General features: G+C 40.5%; 1 protein-coding gene across 1 annotated transcript in view; it reads right to left on the bottom strand.

Annotated features, from left to right (window-relative positions):
- The window catches only part of si:ch211-196i2.1 (collagen alpha-1(I) chain), an 80698-nt gene that overhangs the window by 7397 nt on the left and 49883 nt on the right, over positions 1-23418 (bottom strand). The window contains 45 exon segments of the mRNA XM_063890046.1: positions 49-106; positions 200-253; positions 595-648; positions 1495-1548; positions 1719-1772; positions 1884-1937; positions 2091-2198; positions 2886-2938; positions 2988-2994; positions 3040-3093; positions 4000-4053; positions 4242-4295; positions 5248-5355; positions 5470-5523; positions 6276-6383; positions 6590-6643; positions 7299-7352; positions 7428-7481; positions 7656-7763; positions 8204-8248; positions 8587-8631; positions 10871-10924; positions 11242-11295; positions 11795-11848; positions 11958-12011; positions 12882-12935; positions 14576-14620; positions 16645-16698; positions 17066-17110; positions 17299-17352; positions 17927-17980; positions 18430-18537; positions 18930-18983; positions 19057-19101; positions 19486-19539; positions 20162-20206; positions 20299-20352; positions 20442-20486; positions 20804-20857; positions 20952-20996; positions 21597-21650; positions 22224-22268; positions 22606-22659; positions 23030-23083; positions 23187-23294. Of these exon segments, the coding sequence (XP_063746116.1) occupies positions 49-106; positions 200-253; positions 595-648; positions 1495-1548; positions 1719-1772; positions 1884-1937; positions 2091-2198; positions 2886-2938; positions 2988-2994; positions 3040-3093; positions 4000-4053; positions 4242-4295; positions 5248-5355; positions 5470-5523; positions 6276-6383; positions 6590-6643; positions 7299-7352; positions 7428-7481; positions 7656-7763; positions 8204-8248; positions 8587-8631; positions 10871-10924; positions 11242-11295; positions 11795-11848; positions 11958-12011; positions 12882-12935; positions 14576-14620; positions 16645-16698; positions 17066-17110; positions 17299-17352; positions 17927-17980; positions 18430-18537; positions 18930-18983; positions 19057-19101; positions 19486-19539; positions 20162-20206; positions 20299-20352; positions 20442-20486; positions 20804-20857; positions 20952-20996; positions 21597-21650; positions 22224-22268; positions 22606-22659; positions 23030-23083; positions 23187-23294 (2629 nt within the window).

The following is a 23418-nucleotide window of genomic DNA, read 5'->3' as shown; positions in this document are numbered from 1 at the left end:
AGACCATCTTCTATGAAAACCAGATTTTAAGTACGTGAATAAATTGACTTACGATGAGCCCCGGCCACCCAGAGAGGCCGAACGGCCCCGTGTCTCCCTTTTGGCCCTGAGAGACAAAAACATGGTGTAGAGTTGCTTCATCCGTTGTAATTAATCAGACGACCTCAAAGCCTGAGGCCTGGTTGTTTTTCTATCTCACCTTATGTCCTCTCTCTCCTCTGGTCCCTCTGACTCCAGCCTTACCCCGTTTCCCCTGTGGACCAGATCCCAATGTTTTTCAATGAGGCAACAACACACACACACACGCACACACACACCAAACTCATGTTTTATGTATGAATCTGTTCATGCAGTATCTGTCAGTGTGGCTCCTTTTGCCTCTTTCCCTTTTCCTCCCATGCACACAGCACCCTATCTGTATGGAAAAGTCCTGTTTACAAGGCGTTTTCTCACAGAGTTGGAAAAAGTATAAGACCAGAAGATATTGGCCTAGTTGGATTCATCACAACTGTGGATCAACTAGTTTACATCGTTTAGAAATGCAATTTTTATTGCCAATTTTTCAGACATTTGTCTGAAACAAACAGAGCTTACCCTCCTTCCAACATGACCCCTTTTCCCTGGTGATCCAATGTTGCCATCGTCTCCCTGTAGGGGTCAAACACAAAATAAATGGTGAAAAATGGAATCAGTATCTTTTTGGAAACATGCTTATTTGTTTTCTTGCAGAGAGTTGGATGATTAGATGGATGGCGAAACTTCTGATCTTAGACGCCGGGGTAGCGTTCTCATCTCAAGCTATAAGGCTATAAGACTACTGAACTCCTGAGCTGTGTGAATGTCTACTCACATCTGTTTATAGTACACACATACATATATATTATACACATCTGCCATACATATCTGTTTATAGTACACATATCTATATATTGTACATATCTGCCATATACATCTGCTATACATAATATATGCATCTGTCCATACCTCCTCATTCAACAGTGTAAAGTATTTAAATACTTTCAATGTATTCCACATATGTATATATTTCACATCCTCAAATCTTTATTGTTAATATTGTAAATATTCTTCTCTCTTTTTGCACTACTTTATTTATCTTTTGCACCATGCATGTTGAGTTGTTGGAGGAGCACGCGACATAAGATTTTCATTGCCAACATATACGCTGTATCTGCTGTGCATATGACAAATAAAACCTTGAAACCTTGAAGTTCATGTCCTAATGCTAAGCTAATGTTAGCATGCTGGCTGCTGGCTCTGGCTTTATATTCGAAAGACAAACATGAGAGTGGTATAGATCGTACCCTCGAACTCTCACTAAGGAAGAGAATGAGTGTTATTCCTTTCTCCAATCTGTGATTAAATGAAGCAGAATTAAATCTCTTTACTTTGACTCCAGCTAGATGTGTTAAAAAAAGCAGACGGTATAAAAGGTCAAACAACATTAAACTTTGTTCGATAACATGAGGCTCTTACCTTCTCCCCTGCCATGCCCTGTTGGCCCTCAGATCCTTGTCTTCCTTTCACTCCCTGCAAATGAAGAATATGTTGTTTGATTTCCCATCAGACAGAAAGAACAAACACACACATACTTGTTTTGAATAATTCATCACAGCCAAACAAATGCCATAATTATAAAGCAGCGGCTGAAGGCAGAGTGTGATTTCATCATCTGAGGTGATCCTGTGTTGCACACTTACAGGAGACCCTGTGGGACCCGAGGAACCCTGGGGTCCAATTTCTCCAGGAGGCCCCTGAAAGATGGTAGAAAGAGGAATAAATAACATCAATAAAGTTTGTTAGGGGGAAAAAAACGCAATCCTCACCAACAATATATTCAACATGAGACAGGGTTTAGTTTTCACCTCTAATCCGGGCAGACCAGGAGGACCTTGGACTCCTGGTAGACCCTCCTCACCCTGCACAGGTGAAATAATGAGGTTGTTTAATGGATATATAGACATACTGAATATGTATTTTATGCATTCAAAGTGTTTGTTAATAAGATGTAGCAGCATGCAGACATGGATTTTGGCTTGGCTTTGAGATAAAACATTGAAAGCCTCACTAACCTGTTCCCCTTGTTGTCCTGGGGCTCCTGGCTCTCCCTTCAGTCCCTGTGGCCCCACTTCCCCTTTAACTCCGAGGTCTCCGTGTGGGCCAACTTTTCCTACTGGACCCTACGATGCAGACATAATAAATAATTGTTAAAATGACTATGTTTTGAGCCATTTTTACTCCTTTTATTGCACATTTTACACGTTTTATTCTTAAATGGAGCAACTTTCACGAAACCCAATTTCCCCTCAGTATAAAGTAGCAGATTTGTCTTAAATATATCAACAAAAAAGCTCAATGATTAGATGCTTAATGACTGGGTTTAACTAACACTTCTTTAAGTTTGATGTAAAATAATGCAGACATCAAATACTGAACCACTTCAAGCCTCTGCCATCCATCCCAAGACATCAACCAGACAGCATTTCTGCCCGGACCTCAGATGTGGACCAACTAACAGACCCACATTTCCATCCCTGGAGACATGCTGCATGACTATAGATGCACCACACACAACGATAGCCATTAAAACTGAAAACGCACTGTAATTAGCTAGATTTCTCTCTAAATCACTTAATAGTGTAGTCCTCCCCTGACACTTAATTCCCCTAATTAGTGATGCGTGCAATAACAGATCAAACGATGTTTACAGACTGTGGCCTCTAATAGCGGCTACGCTGTAAAAGAACTAGAGACAACATTAAGGACAAAGAACAAAACATACAGAATGACATTCATTTGGTCCTTTGGAAAACTTTAGAGACAGATGGAATATTTTTCATTGATTTGTGCTACTCGAGGATACTTACAGGTGGTCCCTGCCCCCCTGCGTCTCCCCTGACACCACGAGCACCCTCAGTCCCTGTGTGCGGACAGACAAACAGAAAGCAAATGGATGGCTCTCCTCTCACAGCTGCACTGTACATCACGTTGTGCAACATGTTAAATGGTATCAGATATTACCTGAGGCCCTCCTGACCCCGGAGGTCCTGTAATTCCTTCTGGCCCAGAATCCCCCTGGAGAGATGGGAGGAATGATTTGAGTTCCAGTCCTTTGACATTCACTCTGCTTCAGGTGTGCTAAGACGTTTCCGTTATAGGACCAGAACTGGCCAAAATGTTTACGTTGTTTAGAAATGCAAAATCATCCAAACTAATTATCTGATGAACTGATTTGTTAGAGTTCATATTCATTTCTTCTTTGATATGTTAGTCTTTGTAGACCATTTACATGCACAAAAACCTGTATCAACACACTACTTTAAGAAGAAAACATGGTCATAAAATCCCAACATCCTTAATAGACTGGTACCGAATTGACTTCCTTTGCAAAGTGTTACTGACCACAGTCTTTAGATTATAATACAAATAAGTAATATTTAAGGATCCTGCATATTTAAAGAGACTTCTCTATCTCACAACATTTTAAATGCTTGCAATTTAAATGATAATTGTGTTCAATTTATTTTTCCCTTCTAAGATGAGCTGGACAGCCACTTCCAACCTTTTGCTCCACTTTGGGAAGCTGCTGCTGTTTAACTGATTTGTTTCAGCAGAGCCCTGAGATTAATGTACTGTATTAGCTACTGAAAGCCAATACTTTCACTCATAAACTCCAGAACAAAGACTTCTTAAACCTTATCCAAAGGGATATAGATTAGGAGAGATTGAGTTGGCTTTTTAATTTGGTCTGGTTTGGTTCTGGGCTGTTAAGTTTCATCCAAATAAAATTAGAGGTGAAAAGAGGTCTCTGTACAGATTGAACTGAACAATGGCTTGGTTTGTTAAAGCATGTACACACAAGTGTTGGCAGACTCAAGTCATGTTTCAATTTTAAAATAGGGAGGTAATATCTCAGAGCGAAATTAGTGTGAAGCAAAGATAGAGAGGATGTGCTCCGGGAAGAAAGCTGTTGGATATTACCTTCTGGCCCTGAGGTCCATCTGGCCCAGGGGGGCCCCGAGAGCCTATTATTCCCTAAAATGATCACAAACACAGCACCACATCAATGTAAGCGTGTGAAGAGCAGGGGGAAACCAAATTAATCAGTCAGGTAGATCAATAAGTATCAATCATAGCTGTAGCTGTTCAATAAAGGTTAATTTAAAGGCCACCCTGAGCGGCATCTCATCAACAGAGTCAATAGTTCCTGGAAACAAGCTCACCTGTAACCCCAGCAGACCCGCAGGCCCCACTTCTCCCATCAGCCCCGGCTCACCCTGTCAGGAGGACGACATCGAGGTAACCATTAATCTGATATGCTTTGAGTTATGTCCTAGACCAAGCAATTGATTATCGGTTAAAGACCGAACAGAGACGCAGACAAATAGGGATGCAGAATATTTGGTTGCTATTTTTATTATTAAAGACCATCTAGAATATGATGTGAACTCTGAGGCTTCAGGGAATTTCCCTCCCCCGTGAACCTGTGGCGTTTTGATCAATCTTTTATTGAGAGCTTTTATCTACTGTGAGAATCCCAGAGCAATTGAGCGTTAAAGGGTCTTGAATGTCTTCAGTGATTGCTACGTCCAGTTGAATGTCTGTTCCCTTTGTTCTTGTCTTTAGTTTCTCCTTGTTGTTATTGCAAATGGTTTACAGCAGTGATGTCTCAAAGTAAAACACAGTAATAGCCTGCAGCATTGTTCAAATCTGTAAAACCATCTGACTGAAACAACGAGCCCTGAAGTCTTTCTGCAACCATCAAATCCACTCAAAAGCACCAACCCTCAGAGTGCTGTTCTGTTCTACCTAGTTGTAAAACAATCACCATTCAAAATCAATCGTTCCCTTTGGAAGCAATTTTAAAATGCTCCATATATCCTTTTCCCCCTTCTATTTGTTAGTCTGTATGCTGTTGTATGTTACACGGCGTCTTTGACTACACGCGAGAGATCAATAAAGTTGTTTGAATGACAATTCAGATTGTGAATATCAAATATTTGTGAGTGAAACTGATCACATTGTTTTCCCATTAATGGCCTTGGTCTTGTCATGTACAAAAAGCAACTGGACTGAATGATTATCCTTTAAGTAAATACAACCATGAGTTCTTAAAGGACCACTGCCTCATATCATTTAATCCCAATACCACAAATACAAACATTTGGGATGTTAGGAGTATGTAGTGTTATTAACATATTTAGAATGAAAACCCAAAACTGTGCTCACCATAAGTCCGATGTTGCCCTTCTCCCCCTTCGGCCCCCTTTGGCCATTTTCTCCGAGGTCTCCCCAGGGGCCTTCTCTTCCAGACAGTCCTATAGGACCCACTTCACCCTGCCAAGAACAGTCTGATCAGAAACTGAATACATCATTCTCCAACGTCAAACCAACACAATCCTCTTCCTACGGCAGAATAGAAAACACTTTTACAAACTAAAGTTAATCTACCTTCTCTCCTTTGGGTCCAGGATCTCCAGAGTCACCAGGATGCCCGACATCCCCCTGCAGAGGAGGAAAGAACATGAGTCTGGAGTTTAGTCGTTTGTCTTTCACTTAGACAAAGACAAGGAGACTGACACCAAAGGAGGATCCTGCTTCTGATAATTCTGTTTCTGCAGCGGTTCTCTTGTTGTCATTTGCCCTTTTTTTACCTCATACAAGGAGTTTTTGTCAGCAGAAATACTACGGTCATGATTCCCCAACCTTTAAAAGAGCATCAATTAGGGATCAGCAACAAGGGAAGTCGGAAAAATGCCTAAATGCAGCTGACTGATCATTAGCTGTGGCGGTGTGTAATTTACCTGCCTTAGTGTCAGATTGTCCCTGAAGCCCACGTGGATTTAAATCTTCCACAGCATATTACATTGAGTGAGGAAACCTTCTAAAATAACTTGTTCTTGGACGACATACAGTAAATGTTTCAGAATGCTCATCCGACTGCTGTATAATCAACCTCTGAATCCTCTCAAAGGAATCTGAGTTCATCAGCTAAATCTCATTTCACGGTTTATGCAACAGAGATACAGAATTTGTATTTCTATGAGTGTTTCATGAGGCAACTGAAATTGAAATTCTGGCTGACATTAATCATTAATGCTAACGAGTAAATAAAAAAACAACACAAACATCTGTTCCCCATAACATAGCTCGGGCTGTTTGTGAGGCTGTAAAGTTTTCAGCGTAATGTTATGAGCTCATCATTTATGAGACAGCCGTTCAACACGTGTGTGTGAACAGCCGATTAATACACCTACCTCTTTACCCTCTGGTCCAGGCGGGCCCTGTAAGCCTTTTAGGCCCTCGATTCCCGTCTCTCCTGGAATACCCGGAGGACCAAGATTCCCACAAGACCCCATGTCCCCCTGTCAAACATGGCAACATAAGAAGACTGGAATCAGATGAAGTTTCTGACTGCAGGCTTTTAAATGTTAGCTGGATGTCAAGGAGTAATTCCCTCTAATCTGAAGCTGCAGACTGAACAACATTAAACTAAATCAAACTTTTCATTTCTTGATGTTTGAGGTACAAATCAATGATGTAAAGACTCAGGAATGATGTGATCACTGACCTGGTCCCCTTTCCGTCCACTTGGGCCTTCATTTCCTGTTTGTCCAGGCAGACCCTGAAGAATCAAAAGTTAAAACAATTATAAACCAACAATAAAAATGTGCTCTGGCTTTGAATAATGCAGATGTAACCGCTGGTGGTGTTTGAACCAAGAGCAACGTGTTACATAAAGGTGTGGATTCCTTTTGTAAACATTTAAATGTGATGGGACTTAAAGCACCTTAAGAAATTGCCTTCCTATAACATTCATTTACTTAGAAAAGCTCCATGGAAGAACGGCATCCAGTGGTAGGGTTACAGATGCATTTATACAGAACTTACTGCTGCATGGGGACGTTTGGCCATTAACATTTTTTGGGAACAGAAACTCAGAGCCGTTTAAGATCATGTACAGTCAAAGTTGCATCTTAATTCCTCGAAAACATCTTCAAGGCTTAAAACTGTAATGTGATCGAAGGACCAAAGGGTGCTTATTCAGATGAGTAGAGCTGGAATAAGACCACATTTTATTTGATTGTGATTTTCTTGTTGCTGGGTCATTGTTATTTACAGTGTTGTGTGTAACGGTATTAACACAGCTGTTCTACAATAAGCTTCTCACATTTTTTCTCATTTTATACTATTGGAAGTGCAGGACAAAGTAAAGCAGGAGAAGAAATACATGATTTTGAAATGTGACATACTCTACTTCACTATAAAATCAAACATACCTGCAGTCCATCCTGTCCGGGGGGGCCAGCATCACCGAGCAAGCCAGGTAAACCCTGCAGGAAACAGCATCAGTAACTGAACCTGAAACATTCATTAAAGACTCATAATTCTTATGCACTGTAGTTTACCGTATGTCCTCTTTCCCCTGCTGCTCCTAACAAGCCATCAGCACCCCGTGGCCCCTGAGGACATTGAACACACACACGGGGGTTAAAAACCTTTAGAAGTTGTGATGCAGCAACCAGGTAATCAGATACTTTACTGAAAATACTAGTGGATTCTCATATGTCCAGACTTTGCCAAAATCTGTATTATATAAATTAAAGCAGCAGATGAAGCTATAGGTACCCACTCACTGGGATTCCTGCTGGCCCCTGTGGCCCCAGAGGTCCTGGGGGCCCTTGGCTTCCTCTAGGTCCAGGTTTTCCAGCTGCCCCATCAACACCTTGGATACCTGGAGGGCCCTAGAATATAGATTTTATAGTCCTAAGGTCAAAATCTCTCAATGCAAGCTTAGGTTTCTCAGTGTTTCTCACAATTTGTCAATAACATTCAGTCAAATGTGACTCATTTCAGTCAATAGAGCATTTTAAAAGGTCAATTGGCAGATGTTTGATGAGATGCGTGTCAGCAGACAGATAGACACAAACACAGACAGGCTTACACACCAGTGAATTCAATTTTAACAATCAGAATGACAGCCGACATTTTCTAGATGTGTGAAGTGTAAATCATTAAGTGTGAGTGATGCTTAGCATTATCCGCATCACTGACTCCGTTACGTTCACAAAATAATATAAAATATATAAAAAATATTCAGTTTTGTAGATCTTAATTCCCAACAAAAGAAGGTGGCATTTGTGAAAATAAATTCCTATGAGCTATATCAGAAAGTTTAACTTACAGATGGGCCCGGTATCCCTTTGGCCCCTTCATCTCCAGGCCGACCCTGTGAGAAACAACAAAGTTTGAAGTCACTGGATGATAAGAAAACAGAAAATGAAAATACAGTCTGATGGTTATGAGAGGTTCCCAGTGGATCCATTAGTTCTATCAGATTTGATCTCAGCAGTAAATAAACTATTGTAATGGATGAATCTGATCCACAGCTTTTAACTCTGTTATTCTTATTCCTCCTGGACTGAAGGAAAAAAAGTCTCCAAAACCAGCAATAAGTAAGCTTCCATTTTCCGTACTTTCTTCCTTTTTGTTGAGACCTTTACGTTCTAGAAGAGATACTAATGGAAAAGTTAGTGCACAAACTTTTCCATTAAATGCTTCTCTCACCTGAGGTCCCCGGGGCCCCTTTTCTCCAGAGGGACCTGGCAATCCCTGACAAAGAAAAACAGACAAAGCACGTCAGAACAAGATCTGAGCACTGTGTGGGGAAATACATACCTTTTGTGTAAGCTAAATTAAAGGTATATCATTTGCACCCACTTCTCTGTTAACCCGTCTGACAGAGGAAGAGTGTCTGTTGGTCTACCAAAGAGGATCTATACAATTAAAATAACTGCCCATTTAAAGCAATCCACATAAAGGGCTTATTTTTCCACTTTAGAAGTTTGGTTTCTTCGTGTGAGAAAAATAAACCTCAAAATGGTTGCATTTTATGCTATTTTGACACATTTTTCTAACACTTTTGAGTGTTTTTATAAAGGAAAGTGTGCATTAAGTGTGCTGATCCATTATCCATTATTATTAGTGCTTAACATAAACATCCAAAAAACCAACCTGAACAATCCAAACAAATCATTTCTGCATTGAAGTAGAGGATTATTGTTGGTGGCTGTATATCTTGGACTTGGATCAAACTTTTTGGTACCACTTTACAATCAGACCATCCTTAAAAATGATTCATTAAGGGTTCATAATTAGGTTGTAAACACTTTCTTAATCCTTAAGAACCATTTATAAACCAGGTCTAACAGTTTTCATACATCAACACAGGCTCACTATTTGGCAAGATAACTAAGCCTTATATTGGGTCCCTAGCTCACTCGTCTTCATCAGCCAGCATCCTGGGTATCTGTTGTTCACAGAGTTAAAATATGTAAAATGCGAAACCTGGCTCAGGTTTTCAGTTCGTCCCTTTTGTTGACAGGACTATGTTGTGCCATGACACGTGTTGCTCTCAGGGATTGGCGCACAAAGCATTGAGTTTAATACAGTGTGGGGAATTGAAGCCGGACACTGATCAATCATCCCTCTCAGCAGGGGTATAATTTCGCTCCATGACAGATTGATGGATAACCCCACAACAAGCACTAATAGAGGACTGTGGACATGAAGTGAACTTCCATTACTGAAAGCGACTTTTCCATGCAAGCTGGATTTTCTTATTCTCAGATCTAACCAACCGAAGAAGAGGAAGATGGATGTGTAGGGTGAAGAAACTTTGACGAGTTTTAAAAACAAAAGTTTGACCTTTCAGCTTCATATGCAACTTCCCCAAATCAGAAGGAAATCCATCAGTATAGGCAAGGGAAACAAATAGTGTTATTATTGAAAATAACAACAAAAGAGAGCAAAACAACTCTGCATGTGTCCTATGTTGGACACCTGTTGTTTTTCCTTCATTTTAAAGTCTAGCTCCACAGTTTTCTTACTTCACACCCTGAAAAACCTATATCTGCAGCCAAGACATCGAGTAAGTAATCGATCATATGCAACAACGGTCAATATAGCTCCATTTCTTTACTTCCTTTCTGTCTTGTTTTTTTTCTTTACTTGGACAGTTTTGCGACCATGAATCCAAAATTGCGTGTTGTTCACAAATACAGAGGCGAATATTCAAAGAGCATTCAATCGTGTTTTTTGATAGAAGAAAATATGTGTTTTTCAGCCGCAGTTGATGTTGCAACCAGATTTCCTCTACTGATTGACACGACTGCAAATAGTCCCTGTTATCAAAAAAAAAAAGCAGGCCGCTGAATGCCCGAGTTGTTCAATCATAATCATGTTCAGATAAGCTGTGTAACGAGCCCTGATAACAGTGGCACATGTTGATGCAGCAGCTGCTCCAATGAACATCTAGAACAACGTGCCTATACCGTCGCATCTTCTCAACAGCCAGCCAGTAAGCCAGAGCGGCCTGTTCTTAATGCATATGTGTTGGGTACTTTGGAAGGTCAAAAAGTATTTCTGAGAAGTTTTTCGGATATCTAGGTTACTTCTCATCACTGTAAAAGGTTCATATTTCTTTCAATTCTAAAGCAAAAAACTGCACAGTGGAACACAGTTGTAATGTGTGGAAAACCTGTTTGTCATTGAGGATGTCACCTGGCACTCTGGACAGCAGGGGACAGACTGGAGGACTTTGCATGGGGTACTTTAGTCTTCCACCAGTGTCTAACAAAATCAATGTCCGCCTTCATCAAAAGCCAGTCCCTGCAAAGCAGCTGCACACCTCACTGGTTTCCTTTCATTCACCAAACTCTCCTTGCTGTGACCCCATCACAGTCGTTGACTCGATGAAATCCCCTGAACAATATTCAGTCTTGCTCGCCCTAATGGTTCCCACGGGTCAAAAGAAAGGAAGTAAAATCAAAAATAAACTTCAGACACTTACTGCAGGACCTTGCTTCCCCACAGTCCCAGGTAAACCTCGAAAACCTTGCTCGCCCTGGTGCAGAGAAAAAAAGAAAGGGTGTTGATGGTCATTATTAATGGTGGTTTTGCTTGGGCAGAATGCACTTCTGCTCACACCTATATTTTCAAAAATGTTCTGGATATCATTTTCCTTCCTCTTCTCAATAGATAGTTTTCCTTCTAAACATATATTTTCATTCAGTGAGATCCATTGTGTAACGCTGTGATGTTGTCACGTTAAACAGCAACTTTGATAGGGACCTTCCTGTTCCTTTTTTGGATTTTCAAATCGATAAAGCTAACTTTTACAAGGCTTATGTTTCAAGTTAGGTGACAGAAAGATGACTTTACCCTTTCTCCCATGAACCCTGGATGCCCTCGCATGCCCACGTTTCCTTGGATACCCTGATGGTTGAAGATCAAATACAAGAGACATTTGTTTATCATCAGTTAACGTCTCAGCGGCTCACCCAACACCACACCACATCTAGGAAACAAGTTTAAGGATCCAAAAAAACAATGGGTCCAAAGCAAATGAGAAATACCATCTAAAAGACATTCATATTTAAACTTGTAATAACTTATATGTTATTATTTTCAAGGACTGATGAATAACTTAACATTCATTCCATAATTTCCTCTCTTCTCAAGAGGAAACAACTTACTGAAAGTTGAATGAACAAAGTCCTTTCCAGGAGAAAAAGGTGTAAAACTCCATCAGGTAAATCAGTTAAAAACCACCTCAACTACTTTTTGCAGAACACTGATTTTACCCTGTAAGGATGAGCTTAAAACCACCTTACCCTCATAGCATTTTATCGCTTTGTTGAATGCCTGATTCTGTACGATAGCCTAAATAGACATTTGAAATCTGAACCTCAAACCTCTTTGAAGAATCACTTACATACATGCCTACTGGGCCCTGAGGTCCCTCCATGCCTTGCTTCCCTGTGAAACCCTGAGGAGAAAAAACACACACATAACGCAAAATGACAACATACACACATTCAGCATTTGTGTGTGTGTTGGTGTAATGGGGGTCATGACCGCTCTGCCTGTGGACTCACCTTTTCTCCTGAAGGTCCAGGGGATCCTGCAGGTCCTGGTTTCCCTGGTGACCCCTGGCAGAAAAAATGATGTCTGTCATTAAAGGTTCAAAGAAGCAGTCAATAACATCTGATTATCTGTTCAGCCAATCAGATTACAGGACTGCAGAGATCGAGCGTTATATTTCCTGGGGCTTAAAAATGCTTGCTTGCCATCTGATTGGAAGTCAGATTAGATGACCACAATGTGTAAACTCAGCAGAGTTCATCAGAGGCTCTTAGTTTCTAAAGCTCAATACTGAAAAACTAATAAGATCCAAGCATTTACAGGACACAGCTCTGTGTCAGCCTAGACTCAACCCCCCTCTGAATCCCTAAACAAAGCAACGTTTACATTGTTTATTCATGATAAAAAATGTGAAAGCTTAAAGTGTTGTTTAATTTCTAACATCTGACAGTCATTTAACAAATCACCTGTGATGATTGCTTTTGTCTGTGATGAAAATAAAGAAATCTAAGCTTGAAAAAGTGATTTTAACAAGGATTTATGTTGACTTCATAATGATGACACCAGTCATTTTGAAATAAACCATTTGCAAAAACCAGATCCACAACATTTCCCCCCTAAATTGATAACACTTAACACACTTAACATGTTGTTTGTATATACTTCTTCTTTCTTCTATTCTTCAAGCAACAAGAGTGCAGGACTAACATACTGAAGTGAGAAACCTTGAACTGCTTAGGTGTTCAGAGGGTTAAACATTTGTTTTACAATCAATCCATCCTCTCCTTCCCGAGCGATATGCTTCAGAGGATCGGCTCATCTACAGACTTCCTGCCTGGCTGATTCCGCTCCAAAAAATCCTCAGTTTCACACAGTAGCTTCTGTCATCCTCTACTCTGTCTTCCAAATGACTACTAGAGAATAAAAACAAAGTTTACCGGAGAACCTGGGGGGCCATCTGCTCCTCTGTCGCCAGCACTTCCTTGAAAACCCTAGAAAAAGTAGGAGAAGTCATTTAAAAAGTTGCTATGAAATGGGAAGAGGTTTAAAGAAGTGAAAGAGATGAGAGACCAAAAGCTTTTAGTTTTTAGAAGTGCACTGAACTGTTGCGGTATTGGTTTAAATGAGTTGATTCAGTATTTTTTCGTATGGCTTTTGCTTTATCAGCCATTTAATAGTTTCTCGGCCATTACGTTTGATTGCAGTCATGAGTCTACTCCCTAAATGTCATTATGGATAATAGTATTGGTGATTAAGAGTTTAATTTAAGACTTTTACATTTAAAATGCTACATTTGTCTTTGTTAACTTAAGCGGTCAATAATGTGGTGACACGCAAAACCAAAGTTATTACTCAGCAGTTGTACCTCTGCACTTCTGAAACAGTAAATCGAATCTTCTATCTCATACAGAAGTAAAAAGAAGGACGAGATTAAAACACTGGGTACTTCCCCCACAACTCTCGCCGTCTTGGCTACATAGCAGCACTTGTCAAAGGAAAGGCAAAGTGTACTAACTGAAGTATATGAATTGAGACGCAGCATTTGTTTGGGCCATTTAGTTTGACGTAAAAGAATCGTGAACGCAAAATAATACAACTTTTTTTTGCAGTCTTTGGAACCAGTGTACATTTTTTGACAGCCTGCCAGTATCAAATACACAGCTCCAGTAAAGAAATATGTTTCCCAGTTTGGTGAACAGGCCCTAACAGAGTCCTGGACCCAATCCAACACCTTTAGGAGGAACTGGAACACCTATAGAGAGGTGCAGTGAGGACATAGTTGTTGGCAGACCTGGACGTTAGCATAGCAAGGGCTTCCTCGACAAAGAGCCAATGGGATTCTTCCAGTGGATCTTGGAATAATGCAGAGAATAAGCTCAGTGGAAACTCATGCTTATGATAGTTATACGTTTAGTTCAGCAGGGTAATCTACACTTCTTTTAACATTTTTGAAGCGTGAATGCAAACACCAGAAGAGAAATGCTAACGTTTGGCCTCAAATGGACTGCATGACTTGACGTCACTTTCGCTCAGCTAAAACCAGCTAATGATTGCGGCATGATTACGTTTAGTAGCCTCATTTATTCATTTGTTAACTGGAAGTGGTCAAATGCTGCCTCATTTTGAGGTTGAAGTCCTCCACTTAATTGTGAGCCAGACCTGATCACATGACATCAGGGTTGGACCTTACAAAGGCTCTTCTGGAGTCTGCTACTGCAGCAGAAAAAGGCCAATGGTTCTGATGCTTTATGTGCAACAATCCAATTTAGGTGCAATGTTAAGATGTCCATGACTGACGTATATCATTATATATGGTCATGTAAATCAATGTGTGATGCAAACACACACATGGATCTACATGCACCCTGATCCACCCCTGCCAGTGTCATTGAACACACCTGACACCTTAACTGCTGGTAGCCGCTTCAGCTCTGCACTGTTCGTGTTTGTTGTGTTTGCCTGCTCATGAATCCATAAAACCTGCTGTATTTAATCACGGGCTGGCTTGTTAAAATGTTCGAAGGGCTTTTATTCCGCTGAACCCTGCAGTGCTTGTCAAAAAGTAAAAAAAAGCCAAGCTAGAGGGATGATGTCATGAGCGCTGAGGTCATAGTGAGGGTAACGTTCTTACCGCTGCTCCTTTACTGCCAGCACTGCCAGATGCACCCGAGGGACCCTGAAACAGAACGAGAAGCAGAAAATACCAACAATGCAATTTCTCACAACGACAAAGGTCATTCAGGGTGCAAATATAGTATTATCAAAGAATAAACTTTCCTATAGACTTAGAAAAATGAAGCTCCATTTAATCAAGTCACTTAATCTGAATTCACCGAGAAGATGCATCACTTTCATATTAATACAAAGCTAAAGCCACAACACTTGTATCGTTTACTCTCTTGTCAACAGCAGCAAAACCACATATGTCTAAAAGAGGTCCTATTCTGCTCATTTTCAGGTTCATATTTGTATTTAGTTCCTCTACTGGGACATGTCTCCATGCTCTAAGGTTCAAAAAGCTCTTTATTTTTCTCATACTGCCTGTGCGGCAGCACCTCTTTTCACCCTCTGTCTGAAACCAGAGCCCAGACTGCTCTGATTGGTTAGCTGGCCGGCTCTGTTGTGATTGGTCAACTGCTTAGAGACTTCCTGCCTCTTACGTTATCGCTTACAGTGTGTTGGAGCACTAGCCAATAGAACGATAGCACAGGAGTCCAATGGAGGTTTTTCAGGCAGGGGGGATTTTAGCCTTTGCAGACCATTTACATGCATACAAATCTATATAAAACACTACAGAAAAGGGGAAACCCCACAATAGCATAATAGGGTCCATTTAACAGTCATTGTAAAGTATTAACATGAAGCATCAAAAACACGTGATAAAGGTGAGGGAGTCTCCATACTGGTTACCGGGCCAGAGGTGTGAGGCTGCCGGGATGCCCTCTCCTCACAGACACTTTGTAGATTACACGCCGTGAGGTAAAGCTGAGTGACATCAAGGTGACAGGATGTGATAAGTGCTACTAAGGCATAAATACTGGCAGCAGGGGGAGACAGGCTCTGTCTTAAAAGGTTAAAAAGACCTGTAGGGGATTTATGTGATGGACTGTTCCTCGGATGTGGTAACCTCAGGGTGAAGATAACACTCAGACACACCAAGTCACTGGGCAAGTCCCACACCGACAATCACACTGTTTCTACACTTGGTTTTTGCTAGAATCTGTCACCTTTTGACAGAGCTAGAACCGCTGTTTCCTGTGCTTACACTAAGCTAAGCAAATTGTGCAATGGCTGTAGCTTTACATTCACTGGTTAGATAAGGTAGTGGTGATGATCTTCTCAGCTACGTCTTTGGCAAGAAGGAATATATATTTCTTACATAGTTTTTTTTCCCAACAAAGTGAATTTTCAGTGGAGACTTTTTAAAACTCAGAAAAAACTAAGGTAAAAAAACAACGATTTTCACACCACATTAAGATTATTTTTTATGACTAAATGATTAAGCGCTTAGGGCAAGTTCACAGTTTAGTACGGTGACGTCTTCAAAGTCTGACTTACAACACAAAACAACATAAAACAAAGAAAGCAGAAATGTCTTTTTCTACAATTCATTTCTTGTGTTAATTATTAAAATGAAAACTTTGCAATGTTTCCCTCCATTGGAATACAATTTATCTGACAGTAATGTGCTCTCTAAATCATGGATATAACACACTAAATAAATGAGACATTCACTTTTAAAACTGGACACCTTACTGCTGAATTTGTACATCTCTCACAATACTGCTGTCCTGTCCTGAGACTGCCCCCTGGTGGCTAAAGCTACAGTTGCAGAATCAGAGTAACCTGGACTCAACTCTGCAGTGGGTTTGACAGTTTGAGGGCATTTCTGTCTCAGCAGTCTTTCAGGGTGTCACTTTTTTAAGTTTCATCCCACAGCCAGGAAATCTTGTATTCAGAAAAGCATTTTCCTTTGAAGAAGTGAAGGGTGTGAGGAGTCTCTTCCTTCTATACCCATCAACAGTTTTTACCTCTAACTTTGGACTCAAACTGAGACAGTTAATGACGTGTGTGTGTGAAATAAGTGCAAGTACTAAAAGTAAACTGAATATAAAATGCTTGTAAAGTATGTGGTAGGAGTAAGTAGACACAGACAACATTGACAGGTGATGGAATTGAAATATGATAGAGAATGGGAACCTGTGTACCAGGCTTTCCTTCAACTCCCTCTGGTCCATGTGGCCCCGGCAAACCCTGTCAGATACACACACGGAGGCAATTATTATATGTAAACCAAATATGATTACTACAAAAACCTTAAGAGGCATCTGATTCACAGCCCAAGCAAACAACTTAGCTACAGGAGGAGAAAAGCAATTTAGATCAGACAAAGGATTTTTCTGTTTTGCATTTGCCAATCTGAACTTCCATAGAAACTAGACACGACAAATATTTAATTCCCCGCTACTCTTAAGGTCTTGTATATGTAATAAAAACTTTCAGAAATAAACATTTAATTCATTAACTTTACGATTTGCATTCTGAACATATGGTCAGATTGTTTATATAGAATTCAGGAGCTAATACATCTAAGATAATCTGTGACAGGCGCTCAGTTTACCGATGGACCCGGTTGGCCGGTGTGGCCCCTCTGTCCTGTTCGGCCCTGAAGAAAAAAGCGTGGGGAAAGGGCAACGTCAAAACCAAATAACTGTGGTGGAATACACAGAAGTTGCACAGGTATCTAAAAGTTCAGATATTTGTCAGGGAAAAGGAAATGGAAAGAATAACGCTTATTCTAAATTAGGCAACATCGTTAAGGCTCTATTGTGCCAATTAAATGTATTGTTTTACCTTGGTCCCTCTGGGTCCTGGTTTGCCGTTGCGTCCATCCGGTCCCCTGTTTCCCTTCAAGGAGGTTCAGATATTAGTAAGTAAAATAACAAGTCATAAAGTAATGCTTCATATATCTCAGATGTCACATCATTGTCTATTATTTAAAGTCTTCTTATGTCTAATATTTACGAAATTGTTACAACCTAAATGAGCTTATTTGTAGATATTTAACACACTTGTAAAAATAAAGACATGCGTTTTGTGTAAACACTTGCACTTGTTATGGCATGTTAGTCAATGTCACTATAAGATAGCACATGGATAGTGAGGTTAGTAGAGTAGATGACAGAAACGTCAGTAAACACACCTTTTTTTCTAGAATATGTTCACTATTCACTTCATTTTAGACTCAAATAAGGCAGAGATATGTAATCCCTAACCACAGGTGACACATCAGTTAATATTCCTGAGTGTGTTTAATGTACAATAGTCAGATGTTGTTAATTCACTCACAGTTTGGATTGTCAAATGAACATGCAGGAGGCCGTCCGAGGCTCTAATGTTTCACAGTTAGATGTGAGGTTTGGAACAACACATGAAGTCATCGGACATTTCTTGGTGTTCAGACCCACAAATCATCACTGACCTTTAACCCACGGCCGCCTTGTTTTCCCTGAGGACCAGTTTCTCCATTTTCACCCTGGATGAAGAAATATAAAAATCAGTGAAGCTTATCTCCTCTTTCAGCTACACCAGGCAGCTCCTCTCGCTCGGCTTAGAGCGCATGTAATTCAATATTATGCTGAATATACTGTGCTGTAATGTGGGTTAATAATCTGGCTATCAAGTTTATTTTGCCAGTGTTAATCAACTCAAACAAGAGGAATACTATGTGAGAAGTTGAGCTACATCATCGTATATTAGCTTTTATACGCGCCACTTGTTTTTTACCTTAAATAGTTGTTTCTGTGCAGATCTAACTTTTTGGCCATTAACATTCTTGCATTTTACTTAAAGAAAATATACCCACAATGCATCAGAGTTAATTCTCAAGCTTAGAAATGTTATTTCTCTTTGTTGGAAAACATCCAGCTCCTAATCTACATTACTTTTATTACAAAAATATTTGAACTGTGCTCTTTACCGTACCTCAGTGCCGCTGGGGCCAGGCTGGCCCTTGGTGCCCTCAAAACCTTGGAAGCCGATGGAGCCCCTCTCTCCCTGAGGACCCCTAATACCTGCTGCCCCCTGAATACCCTGAGATGAAAACATAAAGGACATTTTTCTCGTGAGAACGCCTTCAGACATTGCACAGAAGTAAAATGAACATTGGCATTTTGGGAAATATGTGTACTTGCTTCCTTGGAGTCTTGCTGTCTTACACTTTGTGCATTTGATTGATAAACATGACTTATATTCAACTAAACTAAAGATAAACTTGCATTAAAACTAGTGTATGAATATTTAAAAGTACATCGTCTCTCAGTTGCCTTTGTGTCTTAATGCAGACTTGAACAACTTCTATGTTGAATGAAAGTGGATGAGCATATTATCCATAATGATAAACTATTGCTTTGAGTAGCTCCATGTCATCGTATTATTCTTGTTAATGAGCCTTATTGAGTGAACAGGAAGTAGCTGGCTCTTACTTTGTCTCCTTTAGGTCCTGGATCTCCTTTGTCCCCATCTGGTCCCCTTTTACCCTGCAAAGAATTGAATGTTTAAACCAATGATGTTTTGCATTAAACATGTTGTAAATGTATAGAGAGCACCTACCGTTATCCCGGTAAAACCCATAGGACCCTTTGTCCCTGCAGCACCCTGTAAAAAATAAGTGTGGTCCATTCAAGCACTAGCAAATCGAAGCGAAGTATTCAACGTTTATTACACAGCATTGTTAAATAGTTGATGCTGATTGGTCAATAAAAGCATTTTACAGTCCCACTCCTGAATAGCAGATGGATTTCGCTTATTTCTCTGACATTTGTCTTCCATCAGAGTAAATAAGAACCTCAGTATCTTCCCACAGCACCGTGTCCTGATCCACTGAGCCTGGACCAACAGCAGATGGCACTGTGAGGCTGCAGGATGCGCCTGCAGGGTGTTCACAACTTCTCCTCACACCTACTGTACGTCTACAGTCCCTGTGTCTGACTGTAATGTGATGAAGTAATAACCCAAAGAAAATATTCAAGTGCAACTCACCATTGGCCCCTCGAAGCCGGGATCCCCTCGGGCACCCATGGGCCCCACAGGCCCCTGATATGAACAAAAAGAAAAGAAACCCAAAATGAAAAAGTGAAATAAGATATTGCATTTTCTGCAGAACTAAATGTTCATTTATTACTTTTGAAATGCATTATTTCACAACAGATCAAAGCAAACGGTCTATACTGCTAACTGTCATTAATCAGAAACATTGGCCACAGTGAATTTAATCCAAGTTAAATAACGTACTGCACTGATGATGGAAGGTAAACTTATCTTGAGCAGCGTAATGAGAAAGCTTAGGAAATGCACTTCCTGTTTTCCTGATAAGCGTTGGCCATTTCTTCATTTTGACCAAACTCTGTCCAACGTCCTTAAAATGTCATTTTTGCTGTCTGACTAAATATGTGCTAACCTGGCAGCTGCTAGCTAAATGCATCATCATCATCATTATCAATATGTACTGTCCTTTCTTCTCCTGTTCCTCTTTACATCTTCTTCTCAGCCATGCATGTGCAATATACTGAAAATCCTAAAATTGGGAAATGGAGCCTTGCACATCAGAGGTGTGACTTGTACCGTGTGCAGCTCTGATCAAGCTCAACGCCTTAATCTCCTGTGTACTGTTTTAGTTTTAAAACAAGACACATTAACTTGAAGAAAACACACTCACAGGATCTCCTTTAGGTCCAGAAGCCCCGATCAGTCCTGGATGTCCCTGTGTGAATGAACACATTAACCTTCTGCGCTTCACCGGTGTAAAATGAATGAAACAACACCCCGTGGTCAACAGTCTTGAACTGTACTCACCTGGGGTCCTCTGAGTCCTGGAGGTCCCACCTGTCCCTCCAAACCTAGAGGCCCCTAGTCAAAAGAAAGTGCCAACACAGTCTCTAAACATGTCCAGCAGGTTGAATAACTGCAGCGTGTATATAAGCAAACCAAATGTATACCTGTGGGCCGCTGGGACCAACACTGCCAGCAGGTCCCATGTCCCCCTGCAAGAAACAATAAACAGTTTTACACACACAGGAAGTAACCTGCACACTCAGTTAGGACCCTCAGGGTGATGTGTATGGCATTTTCCAGACATCAAGGATGAATAAATGAAGAATACTTTGACTTATTTCTCATTTTACACACCACAGGTTAATTCATAATGAGTCGTTTTTTCAGATCACTATAAATTGAATATTTTTAGTTGTTTTTTTTAGAGTTGTTGGAGAAGCAAAAACAATTCAAAGATGTCCTCTGAATAATTACCACTAAAACTAATAATTAAAAACAGCTTTGAGCCGTGATGGTGTAATCTTACTCTTGATCCATTGACTCCTTGAGCCCCAACTCGTCCTGTAATACCCGGAGCGCCCTGTGACACACACAAACACACAAGTGTTACACATATATTCAAAATGTTAAATAACAGACAAATAGTGTGGCATAAAATCCAACGGTTTGCTTACCCTCATCCCTGGAAAACCAGGAGGACCATCCAGTCCACTCTCCCCCTGGAGACAGGTTCATATAAGCATGAGTGATACATTTTCCACATTGTCCATATTCAGAGGGAAATGTATAACCTAATACACATCATTGGTGCAGCTGCAAAACATGCATAAGATACCTCTAGTTTCCAAAGCATTCTGTGAAACGCTTAAGAAAAAGGCGGACAGATGTTTACAAAATATCTCCAAATTGCTCAGGTTGCAAAAAGCAGATCTGACAAATGCAAAATTATTAGTTCAAACGTTTAAAAAAAATACTTTGCTTTACATTGGCAGTTTTAGGGGCTGAACCACAAAAAGAATCCCGGCTCAAAACGTTTAATTCGGGGCCGTTTGATAAGAACTATTGTTTCAAATGATCATTTGTTTTGTTGGTACACACGGCACTGGATTCAGTTGCTGTTGAAAAATCATTTCAGGACTGAATTTACATTTTCTGTTCAACTAAACCTTAAAATGTGAAAACCACCAGATGATAGTGAAGTAAAGCAGTGGTATGGAAGGCATGCTCACTTCACGGAGAGAAGACTCGCTCAGAATAGTGCAAAAATAAACGTAAGCACAGAATGTGGAGCAGCTATAATCAAACGGCGCATCACTCACATCAGGCCCATAAGATCCCTCTGTTCCGGAGCCACCTCGGGTCCCCTGAGGCCCCTGCAGAAAAGAATTCAGTGTCAATTTAGCAACAGTACATCATTAAAATACATAGAAAACGCTGTATTCAAAGTAAGGATTAACCAGAGAGATTACGGCGTGCTGGCCACAGTGCCGGTGTTAATACCATGAGGCAGAGGTTCTGATTTCATGTCAAACAGAATCAAAGTAAACCCAAGAATAGAGGGAAGAGAAAATGGGAGTCAGCGCCTCGCTGCCTGGGACTCCAAGTTCAAAGAGGGACTGGCTTAGGGATTAAAAAGGATTCAGAGGCGCACGTCTTTCTGTTACAAAAGCTTATTGTTTTGTTTTACACCCGATGGATATGTTAGAAATGTATTACACAAGAAGGGCTGTTTCTTTTTCAATGTTGTTGTTTTAAATTGATCCTGTAATGGGCTGGCATGTTGTCCAGAGGATTGTGTTTGAAATGTTGTTTATTTATAAGTAGCTTTGAAGCACAGATAAAATAAATACTTTTTATATCCAAGGGTTTTGAGTGCCATGTAAAACCCCTGCAGAAAATCCTGGACTGTTGCAAAGAAACTCAAAGGTGATGGTAAAGACACTCACTCGTAGTCCGACAGGTCCAGGAGGGCCAGGTAAACCAGGTGAGCCCTAAACAAAGAGAAAGCACAGTGCAGGATTATAACTCTATAACGGGTTGTTCAAAAAAGAGATGTCATAAGCACTACAGGCGATAGTGCTGCAGGAATGAGTCCTAAAACCTTGAAATAAGTTAGCATTACACCACGTCTGGTTCCCTCGTCTTAAAACCGACCGAGTTTTGAATGTGTTTTTCGTTATCTGCCAGTAAATGTCTGTTGACAAGAAAAACGTCATCCCGGCACTACTCAGTTTTAAAGCAATCTAAACGGTAAAGAAACAACTTCATCTGGATATATTGATATTCTTTTTCAATATTCAGGATGAATTAAATAGCTCTGATATTTACCTTCTCACCAGGTTCGCCAATTTCTCCCCTTGGACCAATGACCCCGATGAGACCCTGGCAAGGTAGAGAGATAACATGATCAACATTGTAGTAGTCGTTTCTAACTCTCTTTGTGTCTTTCAATTTCATATAGGCCACGCATTTGATTTCTCCAAGAAAGGTGTTTAAAATGTGTAATTTTGTAGCATCAAATAACTCGAAATGATACCAAGGACTATTTGGACCTTTTGAAACTGCCCCACAATGTTCAGTGAACATCTGAGTGCTGAATTGTTCAATTATGGCAGAAAGATCCGCTGCAGCTCAAACTGCATAAAGTCTAACCATTCCTTCTTGGCTACAATTTCACAAACAGTAAATCTGAAATTAAAGTGGGACTGGCTTGTTATTTTTACAGAAGCAGCTGTGCTGTTTTATTCCTCACCTCATCGCCTTTTTCCCCCTCGGACCCTCGTTCTCCCCTGTATCCCCAGGTGCCCTGGTGTCAATCAGAGAGGAGATGGAAACATTTCAACAGTGAAAGACACATCATTCATCTGCTATAAACAGCTTTAACTGTTTACTGTAGAGAATGTGCCCACCTGTGGTCCAGGAGCACCAGAAGACCCCGGCTCACCGTCTTCCCCATTTTCCCCATCTCTGCCCGGGGCCCCGGCCTGTCCTGGAGGGCCCCTGAGACCCCGCTCGCCCTGACAGACAAACATAAATGATTACTACTGTTGCTTCTTCATCAGTCAGTTAGTGAAAAGACAAGATATGGTTCAAGATAATTAAAGAGAACGGACTAAAACAAACTAGAAACAGAAAGCGACA

Source organism: Eleginops maclovinus, chromosome 8 (genome assembly GCF_036324505.1).
Source record: "Eleginops maclovinus isolate JMC-PN-2008 ecotype Puerto Natales chromosome 8, JC_Emac_rtc_rv5, whole genome shotgun sequence".
NCBI lineage: Eukaryota > Metazoa > Chordata > Actinopteri > Perciformes > Eleginopidae > Eleginops > Eleginops maclovinus.
The sequence above is the reverse complement of the archived record's forward strand: the minus strand, read 5'-3'. Positions and strand labels throughout refer to the sequence as shown.